Source organism: Raphanus sativus, chromosome 4 (assembly GCF_000801105.2).
Source record: "Raphanus sativus cultivar WK10039 chromosome 4, ASM80110v3, whole genome shotgun sequence".
NCBI lineage: Eukaryota > Viridiplantae > Streptophyta > Magnoliopsida > Brassicales > Brassicaceae > Raphanus > Raphanus sativus.
In genome coordinates this window covers 5,106,749-5,125,757 of record NC_079514.1, presented here as the reverse complement: position 1 = coordinate 5,125,757, position 19,009 = coordinate 5,106,749, and the positions used below count along the sequence as shown (strand labels likewise).

Here is a 19,009-nt window from a genome sequence, read left to right as displayed (position 1 = left end):
TTAGGGAGAGGTGTTTAGTGATTTTTAAATTAAAAAAAAAAGAAAAAAAAATAAACAAAAGATGGAAGAGGGAAACTTTGGTGCTTAATTAAGCACTCCAAGCTTGATTCAAGCGTCAATGCTTATCACTTTTACCACTTTAATTATTAAAAAAAGAATAAGCATCCCTAACTGAATATCTTGGTTAATTGTGCTCTAAGCTATACTTCCTCTTTGTTAATTTAATCCAAATGCTTACGGACTACCATATAGAGATCAAATGTATTTTTTAACAAACCCAATCATATATTCACATTAAATATTTTACAAGATGAAACAGATGTTATTATACAAGCCAAATCTTTTGACCTTTCGAGTCTTGGAATCACAACAAAGACAATCAATCCTCTAAGGACTCTCGAGACCCTCAACCGGCAACACTCCTTTTGTGGTGTTCTTCAGAACTCCGACGGCCGGAGAATCACGGCTTGCTACGTACTGTTTGACCACCAGCACCGACGCGGACGTGGAAACACTTTCACTTGAAGTTAACAAATTCCCGACAGGACCAAGCTCCGGCGTGTCACTTCTTACCACGTTTAACCCTGACGCCACCGAACCTTCCGGTGACTTCCCCACCAAGAAAAGATTGCTTTTTGAATATTCTTTTATAACCTCGCAAATTTCATCGTGGCATTTCACGATTTTATCTTCATAAACGATCCGAGATTCGATATCTGAATCAGCACGAGAGCTTTCTTGTTCTTTAACCTTTTCTTTAAGTTCGGTTATAGCCTCTATATCAGTCAACCTAGTCTCCCCTGAACATGAACCGGCTTGATCTTCGGTTATCTCCAGCTTCACGTTTTCCGGTTTAAACTCTTCACTAGGAATAAACCGAATCACGGTTAAGCTTATACCAGGATGTTCCGCCATACGAACCGCAAACGCTAACGCCTCGCGATCATCACTCCCGCCAAAAAACAAAACCGTTATCACCAACGTGAAATCACTAGACGCGACACGTGTCGAACCACCAAGCCCACGATCAACCAGAATCGCGACAGAACACGGAGCTTCCTCCATAACCTTCTTGTTAATCAAACGGTACTCGTTCCTTGTCGTCTCCCACGTCCTGTCCAGCCTAACGTGCTTGTGAAACGGAAGAATCACCATAGCGGCGCGTTTGCGTTCAGCGCTTCGGCATATATCCTCATGAATAGTCGCCATCGCCGAGATCGCCGTCATCGGACGCACTGAGACACGGCTGAGTCTCTGGAAAGCCTCGAACGCGACCACCACCATGTCGGAAGAAGAAGTATTACCAGACTTGTCTTTGTTCCAGAAAGGGAGACCGTTTTTCCTGACCTTGTGTGCCATTAGTATAGCTGATGATCTCTCCGAAAGCTCCATGAGATGCATCGCGTAGACTTGTAGACTTTCTTTACGGTTCGTGCCTCGTGATGCTTCTATGAGGTTGACGATCGTGGGAATGTTCATTATGCTTTGGAAACAGAACATAAGACGAAGTGTTTTGTTGGTCTGGTTCGTTTTCTCTACCGTTCGGTTAGTGTAATCACCTTTGGTTGAGGATTTACCCGGTTTGTAAACCGCTAAAACAAGAGGAGTCGTCATGAACGTGGTTATAATAGCCATTAGAACCATTATAGCAAAGACTTGATCATTCAAAACCTGCAAGAAACATAAAAATCAGGTCAATGCACAAATATAATAAAAAAATCTAGATATTAATATTCAATAAATTGATAAATAAGATAAATTAATAAGTTTATGAAGTTTTGAGTTAGGTCAATGCTTATATGATATTACAATCTCAACATTATTAATTTATAAATATATATATATTCACAAGTGGAATCTATGGACTTACCCCTCTGTCTTTACCAATGTTGAGGACAATTAGTTCAACCAGACCTTTCGTGTTCATCAAGAAACCGAGTGCTAATGACTCGTCAAGTGGAACCTTGCAGTAAAGAGAAACCACAACCGTGCCGACGATTTTACCGAAACAAGCATTAAAAATAACCAAAACCAATAGTCCCCAAGACTGAGCTCCTTGTATGGTCGCCACATCTGTTTTCAAACCGCTTGAGACGAAGTAAAGCGGCAAGAAAAGGCCTGACACGAGATCCTCAACTTTCTCAACCAGAGAACTCGCGAAGTTACCTTCTTTAGGGAAGATAACTCCTATCACAAACGCACCAAACAGCGCGTGAATGCCAATAAGGTCCGTGACAAAGCTAGCAGCAAGAACAACACCTAACGTGAGACACACGTACTGTTCTTTAACCGGTTCTCCTTCGGGACAACGTTTTGCTATCCACTTCATCCCTGGCTGCACGGCAAAGATACAGAACAGGACAAAACCGCAACCCGCAAGAAACACCCAGAGAGACGTTAACGGAGAGCTCCCGTCGCCTGAGAGAGCCACCGCGAGAGCAAGTAGGATCCAAGCGGCAACATCATTAACCGCAGCGGCAGACAAAGCAATCTTACCAATATCAGTTGTAAGAAGCTTGATCTCAGCGAGAATCCGAGCCAAAACGGGAAAAGCTGTGATGGAGAGGGCCACGCCCATGAAGACAAGGAAAGGAGCTTTGCTAACGCCATCAGCGATGGAGCTACGGAGAGCAAACGAAGTCCCGATGCCGAAGACGAAAGGGAGAGTGATTCCGGCTAGAGCGATGGAGAGAGCTTTCTTTCCCGTTCGCTTGAGGGATTTGGGATCGAGCTCGAGACCAACGAGGAAGAGGAAGAAGAGGAGTCCTAGGTTTGCAAGTGTGTCTAACACCGTTAAACTCTTTGTTGGGAAAACAGTTCTGAGAAACTTTGAACTCTTCCCAAGAGCTGATGGTCCAAGTAATATTCCACCCTGAAACCCCAGTCACAATATGACAAACACACAAACTTAATTTTACATTATTTTTTCAAAAAAAAAACAAACTAAAGTTGAGTATTACTACTATTTGCCAGGTAATCATAAGAAAAGTATGCATTTATGATTAATCAATCTCAGGGAAATTTTAAGAAACATATCTTCCAACGTTAATGGGAACGTGTGGAAGTATAAAGAATATAAATGGATCATCATATAAATATAATAATGTGTGTGTGATATACACTCAAAAACTTAACGTGTCAGCTAAATTTGTGGAAGAAAATAAATATTCTGATGAAAATTCCTCGTAATATACGTCATTAAAGATCATGGACGACTAATTCAAGCCTATGATTGGAGTTGACTCGCTAACAATAATGCTTATGTTCCAAAAGTCCATCAGTTTAGTAACATTCATCTCCAATGGCACTCATTTTTTCTAAAATAGAGTAATTCTAATTCAGAGTAAATTATAGAGGAAAAAATGGAATAATATTGGAGATCCTCTTACATATAAATGAATGATAGATCAAACTGGTAACCTATTTGAGTTTTAATCAGAACCCAAAAATGAATCGATAGTAAAGAAATAAGCTGAAAAGAATAAAGAAACGTTACCACTATCTCAGCGATGACACGTGGTTGCCGGAGAGGACGAAGGATAAAAGCAAGAACACGAGTGAGAAAAAGAACGATACAGATCTGGAGTATCAGAAGAGGTAACGCGTAATGAAGAGGATTCTCTCCTTGAAAGACTCCGTTAGAGGTTGCTTTCATTGGTCCTGAACATGTTGTATCGTTTGGTCCCATATCTTTTAGGTCTGACAAAGTCTGTAACTATTACAAGTCAGTGTTCTTTCTTGCATTATATAGGAAACAAAGAAAGAGAATGTAAAACTAAGAAATCTACTATTAAGCAAAACGCATATTACGATGATTTATCGCCTAGAAAGTAGTAACAGATTAGATCACACGAGATATGGATAGATACAGAGGATGCGACACTCACGGATATTGAGATCTTCTTGATTATTCTTGAAAACAATAACCTGAGGAGAAGTGGGAGTGAGAGGGATGGAGTACATGGCCGTTACTAGGGTTCTTTATATAGCCTCCAGTCAAGAAAAATACTGACAACACCCCTGATTGCGCGGGAATTATTTACTTTTATTATATATGTGTATATATAAATAAAACATTATCTAAACGGTAGGGTTGACAATTAACAAATGAAGAAAACAAATAAATATATTAGAATTCTTTGTAAAAGGTCTCAAGTGTTTCTGTCTCTCTTATCCCTGTCATTAATCACCTTCCTTTCGACGTAAAGTTGACCAAAAGCTTCTTGATCGAGTTTTACGTTGCTCTTAAGCACATAAGCAAGTCCGTATATCTCGTACATACACACAAATTATATATGACTAAACTCTCAAAGTATAATTATAATACCGACCACCATTTTTATTTATCTCAACTGGTGACTAAACTTATATGGAATTTATTAAGGTCGATGTATGTAGCACAAAATTAGAAAATAAGTGTTTAATATATAAAAAATGTCTAACTCTAACTATTAAAAGATTTTTTGGGATATAGTCCAAAAGTAAATTTATGCGGAAGCCCAAAATAGACAACATTATAATAGTCGGATAATAATGAGTTGAACATGGATTTAACAATCCTAACAAAAATAAATGATTTAGATTTTTAGTTTCAAAAATTATGTCTCAAGCTTTGTTACATGTAGTTCAATATGGGATTAAAGCGTGCGTATATATCCAAGTTTGAAATTCATTTCATGTGCAATTACACAACAACATGAAATAATGAATCATTGGCCTAATAAAACTCTTGGATAACTTAGTAGAGGTTTAAAAGGTCGCATACCGATTTTTGTTGGAATGAATCTGTTGTCCTATAAAAACAATTGAACATGTGCGTTGAATTAGGGAAAATATATGGATCTTCGGGATCTAAATTTCCTAGTCTTCCAAAAGAAAATGAATCCATCTAATTGGGATCGGAATGGCATTAGGTCGATTGGTTGTATTATTTTGGAATCGATGTGCAGGACTGAACGTTTTCAAATTGAATATGTATGTTTTTCTTTAGCTGTTTGAATGTGTATCTTTTCTTTAAACTTCAGACCGAGACAATTCACCTTAACATGTCAGTATAAAATCCTCTTTAGTTTTACCTATTTGACATGAAATGAATTCACTTTGAAATGAACCTTATACTATAGTAAGACTGATTAAACAAAAAAACTCCTATGCTAAAAATAGATTTGCGGTTAAAAACTAATAAATATGTATGTGATACTCATCAAGAATAATGGTATGGTTATTTTTGATTTATTAAGCACCCGAAAATCGTACCATGTTGGTTATAATCCGCGGTAGTATTAAAAAAGTCAATGGTGTAATCGTATCTGTTCCTATTCGTTTTGAAAGAGAAACTTTGTTATAATATTCATATCAAAGCTGTTTATCCGTTCATCAATTAAATAACTTCAATGATACTTGGAATGTCAGATTGCAAATTCAAAGTACTATCGTTTAATAAGTTAATGTCAATGCTCGGCTGATTGAAAACATATAGAAATGTTGGTTGCTTATTGGATCAATTAGAAAAATCATTGTAATTAACAGAAGTAATGATAGTGATACATAAACTATATTGTCAAATAATTGTCGAGTCTCATATATAACGATTATATTAATGTTTTATATTTTATACACATTATCATTAACCTTGAGTCGTCAAAAAGTTCGGAATTTTGAAGAATTTTTAACTATGAATTAATGGTAGTAATATGTGTTTAGTGACTAGTGTATAAAACAAATGGATCGTAGTACCGTGCTATGATGTACCTTTGAATGTTGTTTTTGGTCTAAATGTTAAAACGCTTTGAATGTTTGGTCTGCAGTGTACACATGTACGTATTATATGTCATGCTGAAGTGGTAATCCACTCAAAATAGAGACAACTACAACAAATCAAGAAATTACGAGTCCGCAATATACAAAAAGATGGTGGGGTTTTTCGACACGTTGGAAAAGAAAGCACCAATGACTCGTGGACGTGATGCTAAAGTTCATTTCTTTGCTATTAGATCTTTAAATGGATAGAATAATTGCTTAGTAGTTTTGTCGTACCTAGCTTTCTTGGGGTCTAAGGCAAAATTCAACGTAATAGTGTTATTAACATGTAAATATTATAAAATAATTGTAGTGAATACAATAAACTTAAGAGTAACAAATATAATGGATATTTTTTTAATGGTAGACTTTTCTCTCCTTTCTCTCTAGGTTCTTGAGAGAGAGAGAGTTGGTCGCGGTGGTTCCTTTCTTTTGCTCGCGGTACACGGTGGTTCTCTGACGCGGTGTAGCCGTCTTTGTCTCCGGCGACGTATCCGTTCTTTGGTGGTCGTCCGGCTAATGTTTCCGACGTCGCACCTTATCATGGTGGGCGGTCGGTTTGTTGGGTTCCGACGTTGCGCCTCTGTTAAGGTGAATGGTCGGTTTTTTTGACCTCTGCGTCGTTTGATTTCAACATCGACGGCGGCTTAGGTGGAACTCTCTCGGTTCCGATGGTGGCCCGGTGGTGACTTGGTTTCGCTTCTCGTGGGATCCTGTCGGATTTTGTGGTTTCTCTGGGGAGGAAGCGCTAGGGATGAAGATGTGGACTTCGGTGGCTCGGGATGAGATCTAGGGATTGGCCCGACGAAGCTCTCCGTTACAACGAGGCCAGGCGAAGAGGAGGAATTGAGTGAGCCGGATTCTTGTTCCGGCGGTGTTTCGGTTTCCCGGTGAAGCGATGAAGGCTTCTCCGGTGGTGGTGAAAGCTTTGGTGGTGACGACGCGGTGGAGCAGTGACGTGTGCACCTCGTTTCTGAGGTTTCCACACGTGTAAGGGGCGAGGTCTTTGTTTGACGCGTGTCCCATCACGCGGTGTGCGTGACGCGTCATCAACCGCAAGGTTTCTTCTTTTGGGCCATGGTTGGGCTCGAGTGTTTTCGACCATTGTGTGGGCTTTCTTGTTTGTTTTTGTTGCTTACTCATGTTTTGGGCTTTTTGTAAGCTGATGGGCTTCCTAGCCTTTTTATAATATCAATAGATGGAAAAAAAATAAATATAATGGATATTTTATAATATTATTTATATAGCATTAAAATTAGTGAGAGGCGAAACATATAAAAAATAAGAAATTAATATATATAGCAGAAATGAAAACTATGTCCACATACCTTTATTTTATGGTAATCAAAATATATTAAGCGTAAGTGTACAACTGTAAACTTAGAGAATTGTAAAAAAAATGCTATAAAATTAAAATATATAAGATGTATATTAAGAAATCTAAAAATCCATAGAGGAAAAATTGATGTAATAAATATGTAACAGTAAAATATAATGGCTAAAATCAAAACAAAATTTTAAAATTGGAGGCCTCTAAACCTGTGCTGAGATGCTGACAAGAAAAAAAAACTTGTGCTAGAGATGGGGTCCTAAAACAATGGCCTTTTTCATAAACTAGTAAGCACGGCTCTGAGTAGTCGTATAAATCGCTTTCATCCGACAGAGTCAACCAATTCCTTGATGATAATACCTTAGTAAGACTTAGTATTTAAACTAAACCATAATCCGTTTTAATTTCCAACTTTGAGTTTTGATAAGATAATCCGACGGATAGGATTGCACTATTCAATTCTTTAATTAGTGACACATATCATCGGAAGAAGAAATAATTCACTTTATTCACTTCTTGTTCTCCACTGTGGACTTATATCATCAACTCGATCAATATCCATTTTCACAGAATTTATCTAAACTTTTCTGTGAATACACGCAAAAGCACCATCAAATTTCGCAAAGAAAACAAAGACTGGAGACTTTTAAGTAGATTTAGATACGGGTGACAAAGTATTCATCAATCATTATACGTTAAATAATGAATACGAACAAATAAAAATACGTGACTCGTCACAATGAGCATACATGCATAGACTTTCCTCCAAACCGATGACGTAGTTTATTTACACATATTTTTTTTTGTATTTCAGCTAGGCCAACCTAATAAACTCATTCGTATCCCGTATGTATGACGAGATGCACATAGGACATAGCTGAGATTGCGGATTCAATTGGTGTTAGTACAGTAGTAACAAATAGAAGAAGACAAAAACAAGAGTGTGTCCAGTTCTCAACGGTGTTTAGTAGATTTACAAAAAGAAAATAAAAAGGTAGAAAAAGAAGAAACAAAAACAAGAGTGTCCAGTACTCAACGGTGTTTAATATTTACAAGAAGAAAATACAAAGGTAGAAAAAGAAGAAATAAAGTAGTATTAAATTAGGAAGAAAGAGTTATTTTGTAGTTTCTTAAAAATTAATTGGATATCTCAAATTAAAAAATTCACCCTAATAGCTTATCAAATGAGAAATTTTGAAAAATTATCAGATCGATTTCTCAAATTTCAGAAATTTAAGCAATTTATTATTTTATTATATTAATTTTTGAAAAATTATTAAAAACTTTGCTAGATGAGAAATGACTTCAAATAACCATAATATAAGTATTTATTTTCAAAGTAGCATAAAATGGCCAAAGTGATTAATTTATCATTCATTAAATTAGTAAATAAAAATTATATCCATTTACTACATATTTATAAAAAAAATATTTAAATTGTTTTTTTGCTTTTGAATATATTTTTTGAATTTTTTTTTCAATTTCTCCTTTAGAAAATAATTTTCCAAAAGAGTTTAGAAAAATCCTCCTAAATATGTTTAATATCTCATGAATCTGAACTATATGCAAATTAGGAAAACATTACTAAATATATATAACATATTCCTAAAGTTTATGAAAATATTGATAAATATATGTATTATAATATCTTCATATAATTTAGGAAAACTTACATAAATGTGTAATTAAAATGCATTCCTAAAGATACATTTAGTAAGCATTCATAATTATATATTTATGAATATCTTACTGAATTTAAATTATATATATATATGTAAATACTTTCTTATATATGTATAAATCTTCCTATAAAAATTTTAAAAAGCATTCATGAATAAGTATAACATATTCCTACAATTTCAGTAAACCTTTGATAAATAAGTATAGACATATTCCTAAGTCTTTATGAATTTGAGTTATATGTAAATTTATAAATAAAAAAACATTTTCAAATATGTATTGACATATCTAAGTTTTTAGTTATTTTATATCCATTAAAGAATGCTAGTTTTAGTACTTTATCATTAAGTACTTGTTTTGGGATTGTATATTAAGAAAACCGATCAAAGAGTGTATTAACAAGGATTTTACATTAAGAAAAACGATCAAGAAACAGGCCCATTAATACATTAACAGGCCTAACATGTAAAGAGTGTATTGGGTTTCATCAGGCCCATGTTAACGTGGGGGGTGGGGGGAATCATATCCGAATCTCTTTCCTTGTATATGAATTTCAACACGATCTAAAACATTTGAGTCATTCATCAAATCATCTCTCTCTCTCTCTTCTCTTTCTCTCCAATCTCGCAAAACCAGGTACGTCTCCTCCCTACATTTTGGGATTGCATTTATATAGTCATCAGGTCCAATTCCTTTAAGCATCATCGTTTTTGATTGTTTCACATTTGAACTAGTTTGTAAAAATCTGGGATCGTAGTAGATCTCATTTTGATTCTGAGTAGTGCTGAATTGCGATTCTGGTTTGATGGGCTATACAGATCTCTGCTTTGACTCTTTCGCTACACTTTTGTCAAAATCATGATTTGATCTTCGTGTTTTAGATTCATGCGATCGTTGACTTTATTGAAACTTTGCATCTTTTTTTTTTGGATCTTCGTTGTTTGAATCCGATGATGTTCTTTGATTCGAAAAGACAGATCTTATAAACATGGAGTCAACTGGTAATCATGGAGGGATCCAGCAACTGCTTGCTGCTGAACAGGAAGCTCAGCAGATTGTTAATGCTGCTAGGACCGGTAACTCACAACCTCTGTCTGAATTCTCACATTCTGTCCGAAACGCTTTATGATCTTTGCATCCGATTGGTTTCTACCTTCATTACAGACATGATAATGACTTTGGTTTGACTAGCTTTAGATTGGGAACTTATCATTAAGAGAATGTATATGTTTTTGGTTTGTGCAGCAAAAATGGCGAGACTAAAGCAAGCCAAGGAAGAAGCTGAAACAGAGATTGCTGAGCACAAAACCAGTACTGAGCATGGTTTCCAGAGGAAGCTCGAAGAGGTTAGATTACAAAAATAAAATAAAAACACTTATGGTTAAAAGACATTATAAATGTAATTATTTTCTTTTACACGTTATTGATGAGAAAACTTGTCTGCTGAATAATAAAATAAAAAACAGACCAGTGGAGATTCAGGTGCAAACGTGAAGAGGCTTGAGCAAGAGACCGATGAGAAGATCGAGCAGTTGAAGAACGAAGCTTCCAGGATTTCCAGAGATGTTGTTGACATGCTTCTCAAACATGTCACCACTGTCAACAACTGATGATATATATATATACCATCCTCGTACGTCTTTAAGATGGTGTGAATTGTTATTTTGAGTGGATTTATTCATTCGTTTCTTTTACTTGTTTGGTGGATTCCGGGTTTCATTCAACTGTTGCTATTGATTTTCAGTTTCAGCCTTGAGTTGTTGTATTCATCTCTCCAGAAGACTTGACTTTTGTGTTTGTAATATTCAGAATAAAGGGAACCCCATTGGATATTTCGTTTTCATCAAGAATGTTGTAAGAATGAATGTCCGATTCAGAGGGTCGTAACAGTGTTACCATTGCATGTGTTAGCCAAATATTAATCACCCTCGGTGGTCGTAATTGCATGTGTTAGCCAAATGAACCGATTATGGTCGATGACGTAGGTGTAGGCATTCAAGAGTGATCCATGATAAAACCAGTTCTACAAGATCCACCGAGGGTGATTAATATTTGTCTAAGCCATTCAAGGGAAACAATCAATACTATTAAAACAGAAGAACTTTTTATCCACTATGTTTTGGACTATTAAAAAAGTCATAACAGTCCAACTATAATAATTTCATTAGTTATTATCATATAATGTTTTTTTAATCTAACAAATATCTATTAATATTTCCATATTTGTAAAATAGAATTAATTTAACTTCCTATTTTTTCTCTTACAACTAACTTAATAATATTTTCAAAATAAGATATTTAAAAAGATATTGTCAGGTATTCTTTTCTAAGATTTTATTATAAAAATATATTTTAATGTCTTTTTATTTAAGATGTAAACATAAATGCTTTTAATATTTATTTTAAATAATAAAATTCGTAATTAAGATTAAATAAATTATTAACAAATATTAATTCTTTCATTATAGAATAAAAAAATAATATTCCCATCATGTTTATATTCATAATTAAATTAATACATCAACTAATAAATATAAAGTAACTTAATTAATTTATTAAATATTTTATAAATCATAAAATTAAAGAATAACATACATTCATGAATTTTACCACATACTTCAACGTATTAAAATAAAATATTAAAGTAAGATATATAAAATAAGAAATAATTACATATTTAAATCTGAGTATTAAAACTAATTAGATATAGTATGACACGGGTTGAATGAAGTATATTTTATTTATATAATAATAAAATAAAATTTTACCAATATAAAAATTAAAAATATGTTTTACTATAATTTACAGTTTTAAATATAAGTAAAATTAATAATGACGGGTTCATAAATGAATTATCTTATTTTAAAAAAATTATATTTATTAATTTTAATTTATGTATCTATAAAAACAATTTTAAATAAAAATACATGTATGAAATTACTTATTTTCAGTAAATAAATTTTTGGAAAAAAACTAAACCCATATATCCGGGTCGGATAAACACAAGTATAATTATATTAAGTTACTTTCATAAATAACTGAACGGTTTATATATCTCTTGAACCAAAAAAAAAAACTATAATCAAACTGAAACCGAAATCCAAAAAGAAAAACAACCTAAAACCAAAACCAAAAACCAAACATTGTATTTAAACATATTGATGAATAAAAAGACGGGTTAATAAATTTGTTGACTAAACAAATCTCAAACATTTAACAAAGAAGATCAATACATATGATGATGACAAAAAAAAATTTATCCGCTCTTTGAAAGAGCGGGTCAAACTCTAGTCTACTCTATTAATTTAGAGTCCTATTTTTTTATCTACCATTTAGATGTTGTCATTTATTTTTGGACTTGCTCTAGAATAGTAATTGTTTGGATACACAAATTTGTTCGGATACTGGGACATATCGGCTGATACTGAAGACTTAATATAAACCCACCTAAAAATATAAAGTCCATCGGTTATGTATAATTTAAACCAATAGCAATAACAACAAACATTACACGAATTGTTCCCTTCATACAAATTAATGTATTGACAAATAATTTCACCATACATCACGATACATCACTTCTCATTTGCTTCGTACACCAACTCAGTTCATATTTGTCGAACCTGAACATATTTGAAGAAGTTAATTATCCAAAAAATGTCAAAACCTACTCTAATGTCATGACTGTGTTGTATAATACACAATTCCATTCAATTACTCGAACAAATTCTTTTATGTTCCATTCGAAGACATGGATGTCACAACCTACTCTAATGTCATGACTGTGTTGTATAAGAGCATCTCCAACCCCACTCTATTTTTCACTCTAAAATAAAGTTTAGAGTAAAAAATGCTCCAATGGTACTCTATTCTTCACTCTATAATAGAGTGAAAAATAGGTTTACTCCAAATATAGAGTAAGTTGTTTTTTTTTTGTTCATCACTCTATTTTCTACTCTAAAATAGAGTACAATTGGAGCAAACTTCATCTCTATTATAGAGTCACTCTATTTTAGTGTAGAAAATAGAGTGAACCCTTGGAGATGCTCTAATACACAATTCTATTCAAATACAGACCCAAATTCATGTATGTTCCATTCGAAGCCACAAAATAATATATGTTCGTTCTATTCAATTCACGAAACTTAGTTACCTCAATACATCATGTTAGTTTTTTAAGGTTCAAATTCGACCTATAATCTAATAAAGTAGGTATCTTAACATGATTGGTTAAACTATACTTTCTAGCGTTACTTTTAAATTTTATTTTCCCTCTTGCACGAGCTTATTCAAGCTTTTTTCGTTCTTTCGGTAACATAGATGACGACCTCTCTTCACTTTCAACTTCAGTTTACTTGGTTTATTTTTCAATCCAACTGTTACTAACCAAAACAAAATATCAAATATTTTTAATTGAGTTCAAACCAATATATTCAATTTTTAGTTTTCTATATATGATAATAACCACGAGATTTGCTTTAAAATTCAAAATGCTTTGGTATTATGTATTTAACGGGAGGAAAAATATTCTTTGGCATCATCATAACTATTCGTGCAAAGATATTCTAGGTCTGGTAACGAAATATTCTTTAGCATCCTTAAGTCAACAAACAATATGATAGATATACATGTAAATTTGGATATCTAACAATATCTACGTTCAAATATTTTGTTTATCCGAATGTGAAATTTAGTTTTTTTACTTATTAGGTGTCCATATTTTTAGATACGGTTTATCCTTTTGTTGTAATAATAAAAATAGAAATCTGAAAATTCATATATTAAATAGAAATATTCACAAAATTTAGTATTATAAAGTATTAACTAAGTCAAACATACACATTTCAAGAATGAAAAATTTATAAACAAATAATTCCAATAAAATTATTAACAATACATATGAAACAAATGTTTAAAACTAAAATTTTTAATATGATGTTATAATTTTAAATTTTTAAAACAATATGCTAACATAGGCCATGGTATGAAAACCGAGACTGGCACAATTTTCTAGATCGTACAGAAAATAAAAACATAACGATCGTACATAATACCGAACACCCACTAAAAATATTCATATACAATTTTATCTGAATATTTTTCACCCAATGTAAAAATATCAAAAATAAAATTATATAGAACACACTAAAATTTATAAGACATATATACATAACTTATTTTATATTTAAATTTTATTTTAAAAATAAAAATTATATCCGCACAAGTGTGCGGGTTCAAATCTAAGTAAAAACAAGTGAGAAGATACAAAAGAAACTCGGAGAAAGGGGATTTACTTTATAAGTAAAAACAATTGAGAAGATCTAACGTATTTTATACTTGTAAGAATATTTAAATATATTTATATTTTATGTTGAAAACCTTTATTGGAAATGCTTTGAACCTCTAGGCATTAAACAATGGCCAGTTTCCTACATTATCTTTTCTTTGTGTCCAAGTCCACGTACTAATGAAGTAAAGAAAATCTATATACTTAATTTCATTTTATTTTCCTACAAAATTAATATTAAAAAGTACACGATTTGGAGCTTATAAAAGACCCATCACTACTTTTGCATACTAGTAAGTTGTATCCATTGTATATTTCTTGCATCCTTCGATAAATTTTATTTTGCATACTCAGATGCTCTCTATCTTTCTCTCTCCATCAACTGTTCTTTTGTTCAAACTCCACCTCTCTCATCAATTCTCTCCATCCAATACATGCATACATACCATCATCGTATCTCTCTAATTTTTATATCAATCTTATCTTCTTACACACTCTCTTATCGATCTCTCCTATTTTCTATCCTGCATACATCCACACATACGAGTTATTCTTGTCAAAAGATCCATATACGATTGCTTTAACTTTTACATGAGATCTAGGGTTTCTTTGTTTTCCTTCAAACCTTGCTGCATATTTTTCAAGATCATGCTTTCCGGCTTGCTAGGGTTCTAGATCCATGGATATATAGCGTACATACATACACGCTCTAATTAATATACCTGTAATTTGTACGGAGAACATCATCTAAAATCACTGTTTGAAATTGATGTTGTAGGAATATAGATAGATAGGGAGCTTCCTTTAGTCCATTCACAGATCATGATATGATCCAATTAGCTTCCGACTCATTCATCCAAATACCGAGTCACCAAGATTTCAACTTAGACTCGTTAAATGAATGAATGATGCGGTAGACAAATTGGATCATTGATTCTCTCTGATTGGACTGAAGGGAGCTCCCTTCTTTTAGTATTCTAAAATTCTGGTTCAGTCTTGAATTTCCAATCGCTCTTCATTTTAAATTATTGTCTTAGAGACATATCTAACCATATGTATATGTCTGGTAAAATAAACATTTGATATCTTGGGTTTCTATGTTTTGGTCTTGCATGTAGAAGAATATGACCACGGTGTGGGGATATTCAGATCTGGTATCTCTTACTTTCTTCATAACTCTCTATTGCATAAGGCGATCTTCAATTGCTCCGCTTCAAATAACCATCTTTCTAGGTTAACCATGATTGACTTGATGAACCCTGGAAAAAGTTAGGCTTTCATTTATCTATTAATCTACTACCATTAATTAACCCAAAAGGTGTTAATCATGTACATGTTTTCTTTTCATTTTTATTTGAGTCTTCCCCTCCTTCTCATAGTTCTGTTCTCTATACAGTACTTTGGGGATTGGCGGTTGCAAATTGCAATTTACAAGTAGGGCTTTGTCGATTATTTAGATGGCTAGGGTTTAGTATTAACATTTAACCAAAAAAAAAACAGAATGCTTTGTTTTCTCTTGGGGCTTGAAGAGTTAATACTGCAGCAACAAGTTCCCACAATTTTTATTTTTTTACACTTCCCAATTATGTCCCTCTCTATCAGTGACATTCTTTACTCGTTTTATAATTTTGGAAATTAAAATGTTGGGGCATCGGTTTTTGCTTTTCTAGCCTTGGGAAGTTAAAATGGCCTTTAGTCTCCATTGCGAAATTCGTGTGTACATATTTTTTTGTTATTTATTTTTTAACTAACACTAATAAATTATTGGAAAATGCACTGAGAACTAGAGGCTAGAGTTTGTGCTAAGAGCATCTCCTATCTAAAACACCATTTTTTCAAAATAGAGTAAAAGTGATTATGGGGTAAAATACTTCAAACCCATTTCATTTCTCACTCCATAATGGAGTGATGAAAAAAAAAATAGATTACTCCATTTATGGAGTAAATTCTATTATAGAATGAGAAATAGAGTGGGGTTGGAACATTTTCTACTTCAAACTCACTTTTACTCCATTTAAAGGAAAAAATGAAGTTGGGTTGGAGATGTCCTAAGAACATCTCTAATCACATTATATTTTTTGCTATAAGTAGAGTTTAAAGTGAAAATATTTCGATGGTTATCTATTTTTTACTCTATAGAGTAAAAATAGATTTACTCTATATATATATAATAATTTTTTTTGTTCATCAGTCTATTTTCTATTTAAAAATATAGTATCATTGAAATATATTACAATTATATTATAAAATTACTCTATTTTAGAGTAAAAAATAGAGTGAATAATTAGAGACGGTCTAAAGACATCTTACAATTTTATTTCATATTTTATTTAAAATAAAATGAGAAATGGAGTAATGAATAAAAAAAAATTAATCTATTTATAAAATAATATTTTTATTCTTTTTGGTTCATAATTCTGTTTTAACTACATTTTATAGTTAAATACGGAATGGAATTTTTTTGCTAAAATAATACGGAATGGAGTTGGAAATGGTATAATTGAAACCATATCAATGGAATCACTTAACGGAATTGTATCGACGGCGTTTTCCTTTATCAAATTGTATTCGCAATTATTATTGAGAATTGTTTTCCCTATCGTCACATGTTTACATTGATGTCTACGTATCGATGTTGGTCTGAGTTTTCTGTCACACACTTCACTTCTTTTTTTTCCTTTTTTTTTTAGAACTGACTTCACTTCTTTTTCTCTCCTTTTTGTTTGAACAGCAGTTTCTAATATAAATTATAACACCGAGTTTTTTTCTTTTTGCGAGGCACTATCCGATTCCGATCTTGTCTTTTGAATGATATATTGTCTAACACTACCTTTTAATGTTTTATTATACCTCTGTACAATTTTTCTTCGTTTTCATCCCTTTACTACGTTTTCTTCATTCATCTTTTCTTGGTTTTTCCCCCATTGGAAAATAGACTTATTTAAACACATTGTTTGCCCCTTCTTTTTTCTTCTGCAACTGAAAACGTCATCAAATTCGTAGGAGGAAAGTTCGATAAACATCAAAAACTATCTTAGTGATAAAAAGGAAATATACGTTAGAGCTTTTAACCAAGTAAAAGAAGGGAACAGAAAGTTCGTTAATATTTACTTTTCTATGTTATTTTATTGGTTTAGCACTTTTCTACGTTTTGTCATTGTCTCTTCTCATTGTGTTCCTTCTTAATAAAGAAAAGTGTAGCTAACTCTTATGGAGACTATTTCAAATGAGTAAAGATCCAGGAGATTAGGTTTACAGGAAAAAAACTCCCAAAAAACTTTATATAAGGACTTTAATAAATGTTGATAAATCAAGATCAATAATTAAAATAAATCATGAGTACAAAATTGTACATACCATACATGGTGTTGTTTTTATATTTTCTTAATCTTATATTTCTAGTCTTTCGTCTCATTTTATAAGATCTTTTTATAAGAACACAAAAATGTATATATTATCCTTTGCAGAATAACTGTTATTTGATAATTAAATATTTTTGCCAAAAATACTACAGAGTATTAATAGCCACATTATATTAACTAAACATAGTTTTGCATTAAAACTTCAGAACAAAATGAAACAAATAAAATTTGTAAAACATCTTATATAATACTAGGATAGAGAGAATGTTATTTTGTATTGGTAACTGAATTTGAATAGATATAGATTCATAATGATGTATTCAAGATATCATAATTAGATAGTTTTAAAAAAATGATTACTCCCTCCATTTCACAAAGTTACATATTTTAGAGAACAAAATTGTTTTAAAATGATCTATTTTTATATTGTTAATACATATTTCTTTAACTAATTGTAAACTTCAAAAAGAATAATTGCACTTATTGGATTTTTATTGGCTTAAAATTATGAAAAAAAAATCACAAAAATTTATGCAAATTTAACGTATTTTATTAAAATGTGCAAAAAGTCTAGAATACGTAATATTTCTAAACATAGGGAGTATGATAAAACAAAATATAGGAAGAACACTTAGCTTTTTTCCTCTTTTCCATTTCTAATATTTTGTGATGATCTGCGACAAAGTCTGCTCTTCTCTCATATGTGGATTTGAAGGAAAGTAGTACAGTCTGAGCCAGCTACATCGATAACCAATCCAATTATCTCCAGCTGAAACATTGAATTATACCATTCCGTTTTAGATTAATAAGAGTGTCACATTTGATTAACAGAATCAGATCATCAAATATTCAAAGTCTGAAGAGATTATGACTCTGGCTGCTACGGGTAAAAGGTCTGCTGAAAAGAAGCCTAGTTAGGAACGTAAGTATAATAATTACATGTTTGGTGTAATTGTGCTGCCTTATTATTCGTTCTAGGAGCTAAATATGTCAATTTCATTAAGCACCAAACTAAAGAAATACTTGTCTCACTGAAAATTCGATGCCTAGTGACATAAACTATGTTGTTATGTTGGAATTTATAGACACATAGGTAACGCTTTTGCTTTTAATTATACCCCATAAAGTCACGTTTTAAAGATTGTTTTTTTTTTTTTTTTTTTTTTTTTTTTTTTTTTTGTAACGAACGTTTTAAAGATTGTTTACTCTAGTTTAATGCTTGCTTCCCATAGTCCCGGTGTGAGTACTGCAGCTCCCATAATATTCTAATCTTACGCAATAACCTATCATTTCTTCAATAGGTATAGAATAACCTACCATCGTTTTAGTTTAGGCGATCATGACACGTTTGCTGGGGAGACATATCTATCTTATTAAAACAGAAACATTCTGTTGGATCTAATATTTATTTTGTAAGTTTTTAAATTAAATACATTTTTATACTTTATAGTTAAACATACATTAAGTCACTAATGTTCCTTTCTTTATACTACTATCCATGTTTCCAAACAATATACTTATTTCTTTATACTACTATCAATGTTTCCAAAC

The 19,009-nt window shown here is 32.3% G+C and overlaps 2 protein-coding genes across 3 annotated transcripts; one reads left to right on the top strand and one right to left on the bottom strand.

Annotated features, from left to right (window-relative positions):
- Positions 1 to 262: 262 nt before the first annotated feature.
- LOC108854014 (cation/H(+) antiporter 17-like) lies at positions 263 to 3,935 on the bottom strand. Its single transcript, XM_018627500.2, has 4 exons — positions 3,888 to 3,935; positions 3,497 to 3,699; positions 1,871 to 2,872; positions 263 to 1,671 (listed from the first exon to the last, which is right to left on the bottom strand). Exons 2-4 carry the CDS (start codon positions 3,686 to 3,688, stop codon positions 388 to 390), a joined length of 2,478 nt encoding a protein of 825 aa, XP_018483002.1. The 5' UTR covers positions 3,689 to 3,699; positions 3,888 to 3,935; the 3' UTR covers positions 263 to 387.
- Positions 3,936 to 9,324: 5,389 nt separating this feature from the next.
- On the top strand, positions 9,325 to 10,641 carry LOC108851629 (V-type proton ATPase subunit G2-like). Of its 2 annotated transcripts, none has more exons than XM_018625089.2 (4): positions 9,325 to 9,445; positions 9,783 to 9,885; positions 10,055 to 10,155; positions 10,276 to 10,641. In XM_018625089.2, the coding sequence occupies exons 2-4, from the start codon at positions 9,798 to 9,800 to the stop codon at positions 10,417 to 10,419; spliced, it is 333 nt and encodes a 110-aa protein (XP_018480591.1). In that variant the 5' UTR covers positions 9,325 to 9,445; positions 9,783 to 9,797; the 3' UTR covers positions 10,420 to 10,641. The 2 variants fall into 2 exon arrangements, with proteins under 2 accessions (XP_018480591.1, XP_018480590.1); XM_018625088.2 differs by having other exon boundaries at positions 9,330 to 9,445; positions 9,787 to 9,885.
- Positions 10,642 to 19,009: the final 8,368 nt, after the last annotated feature.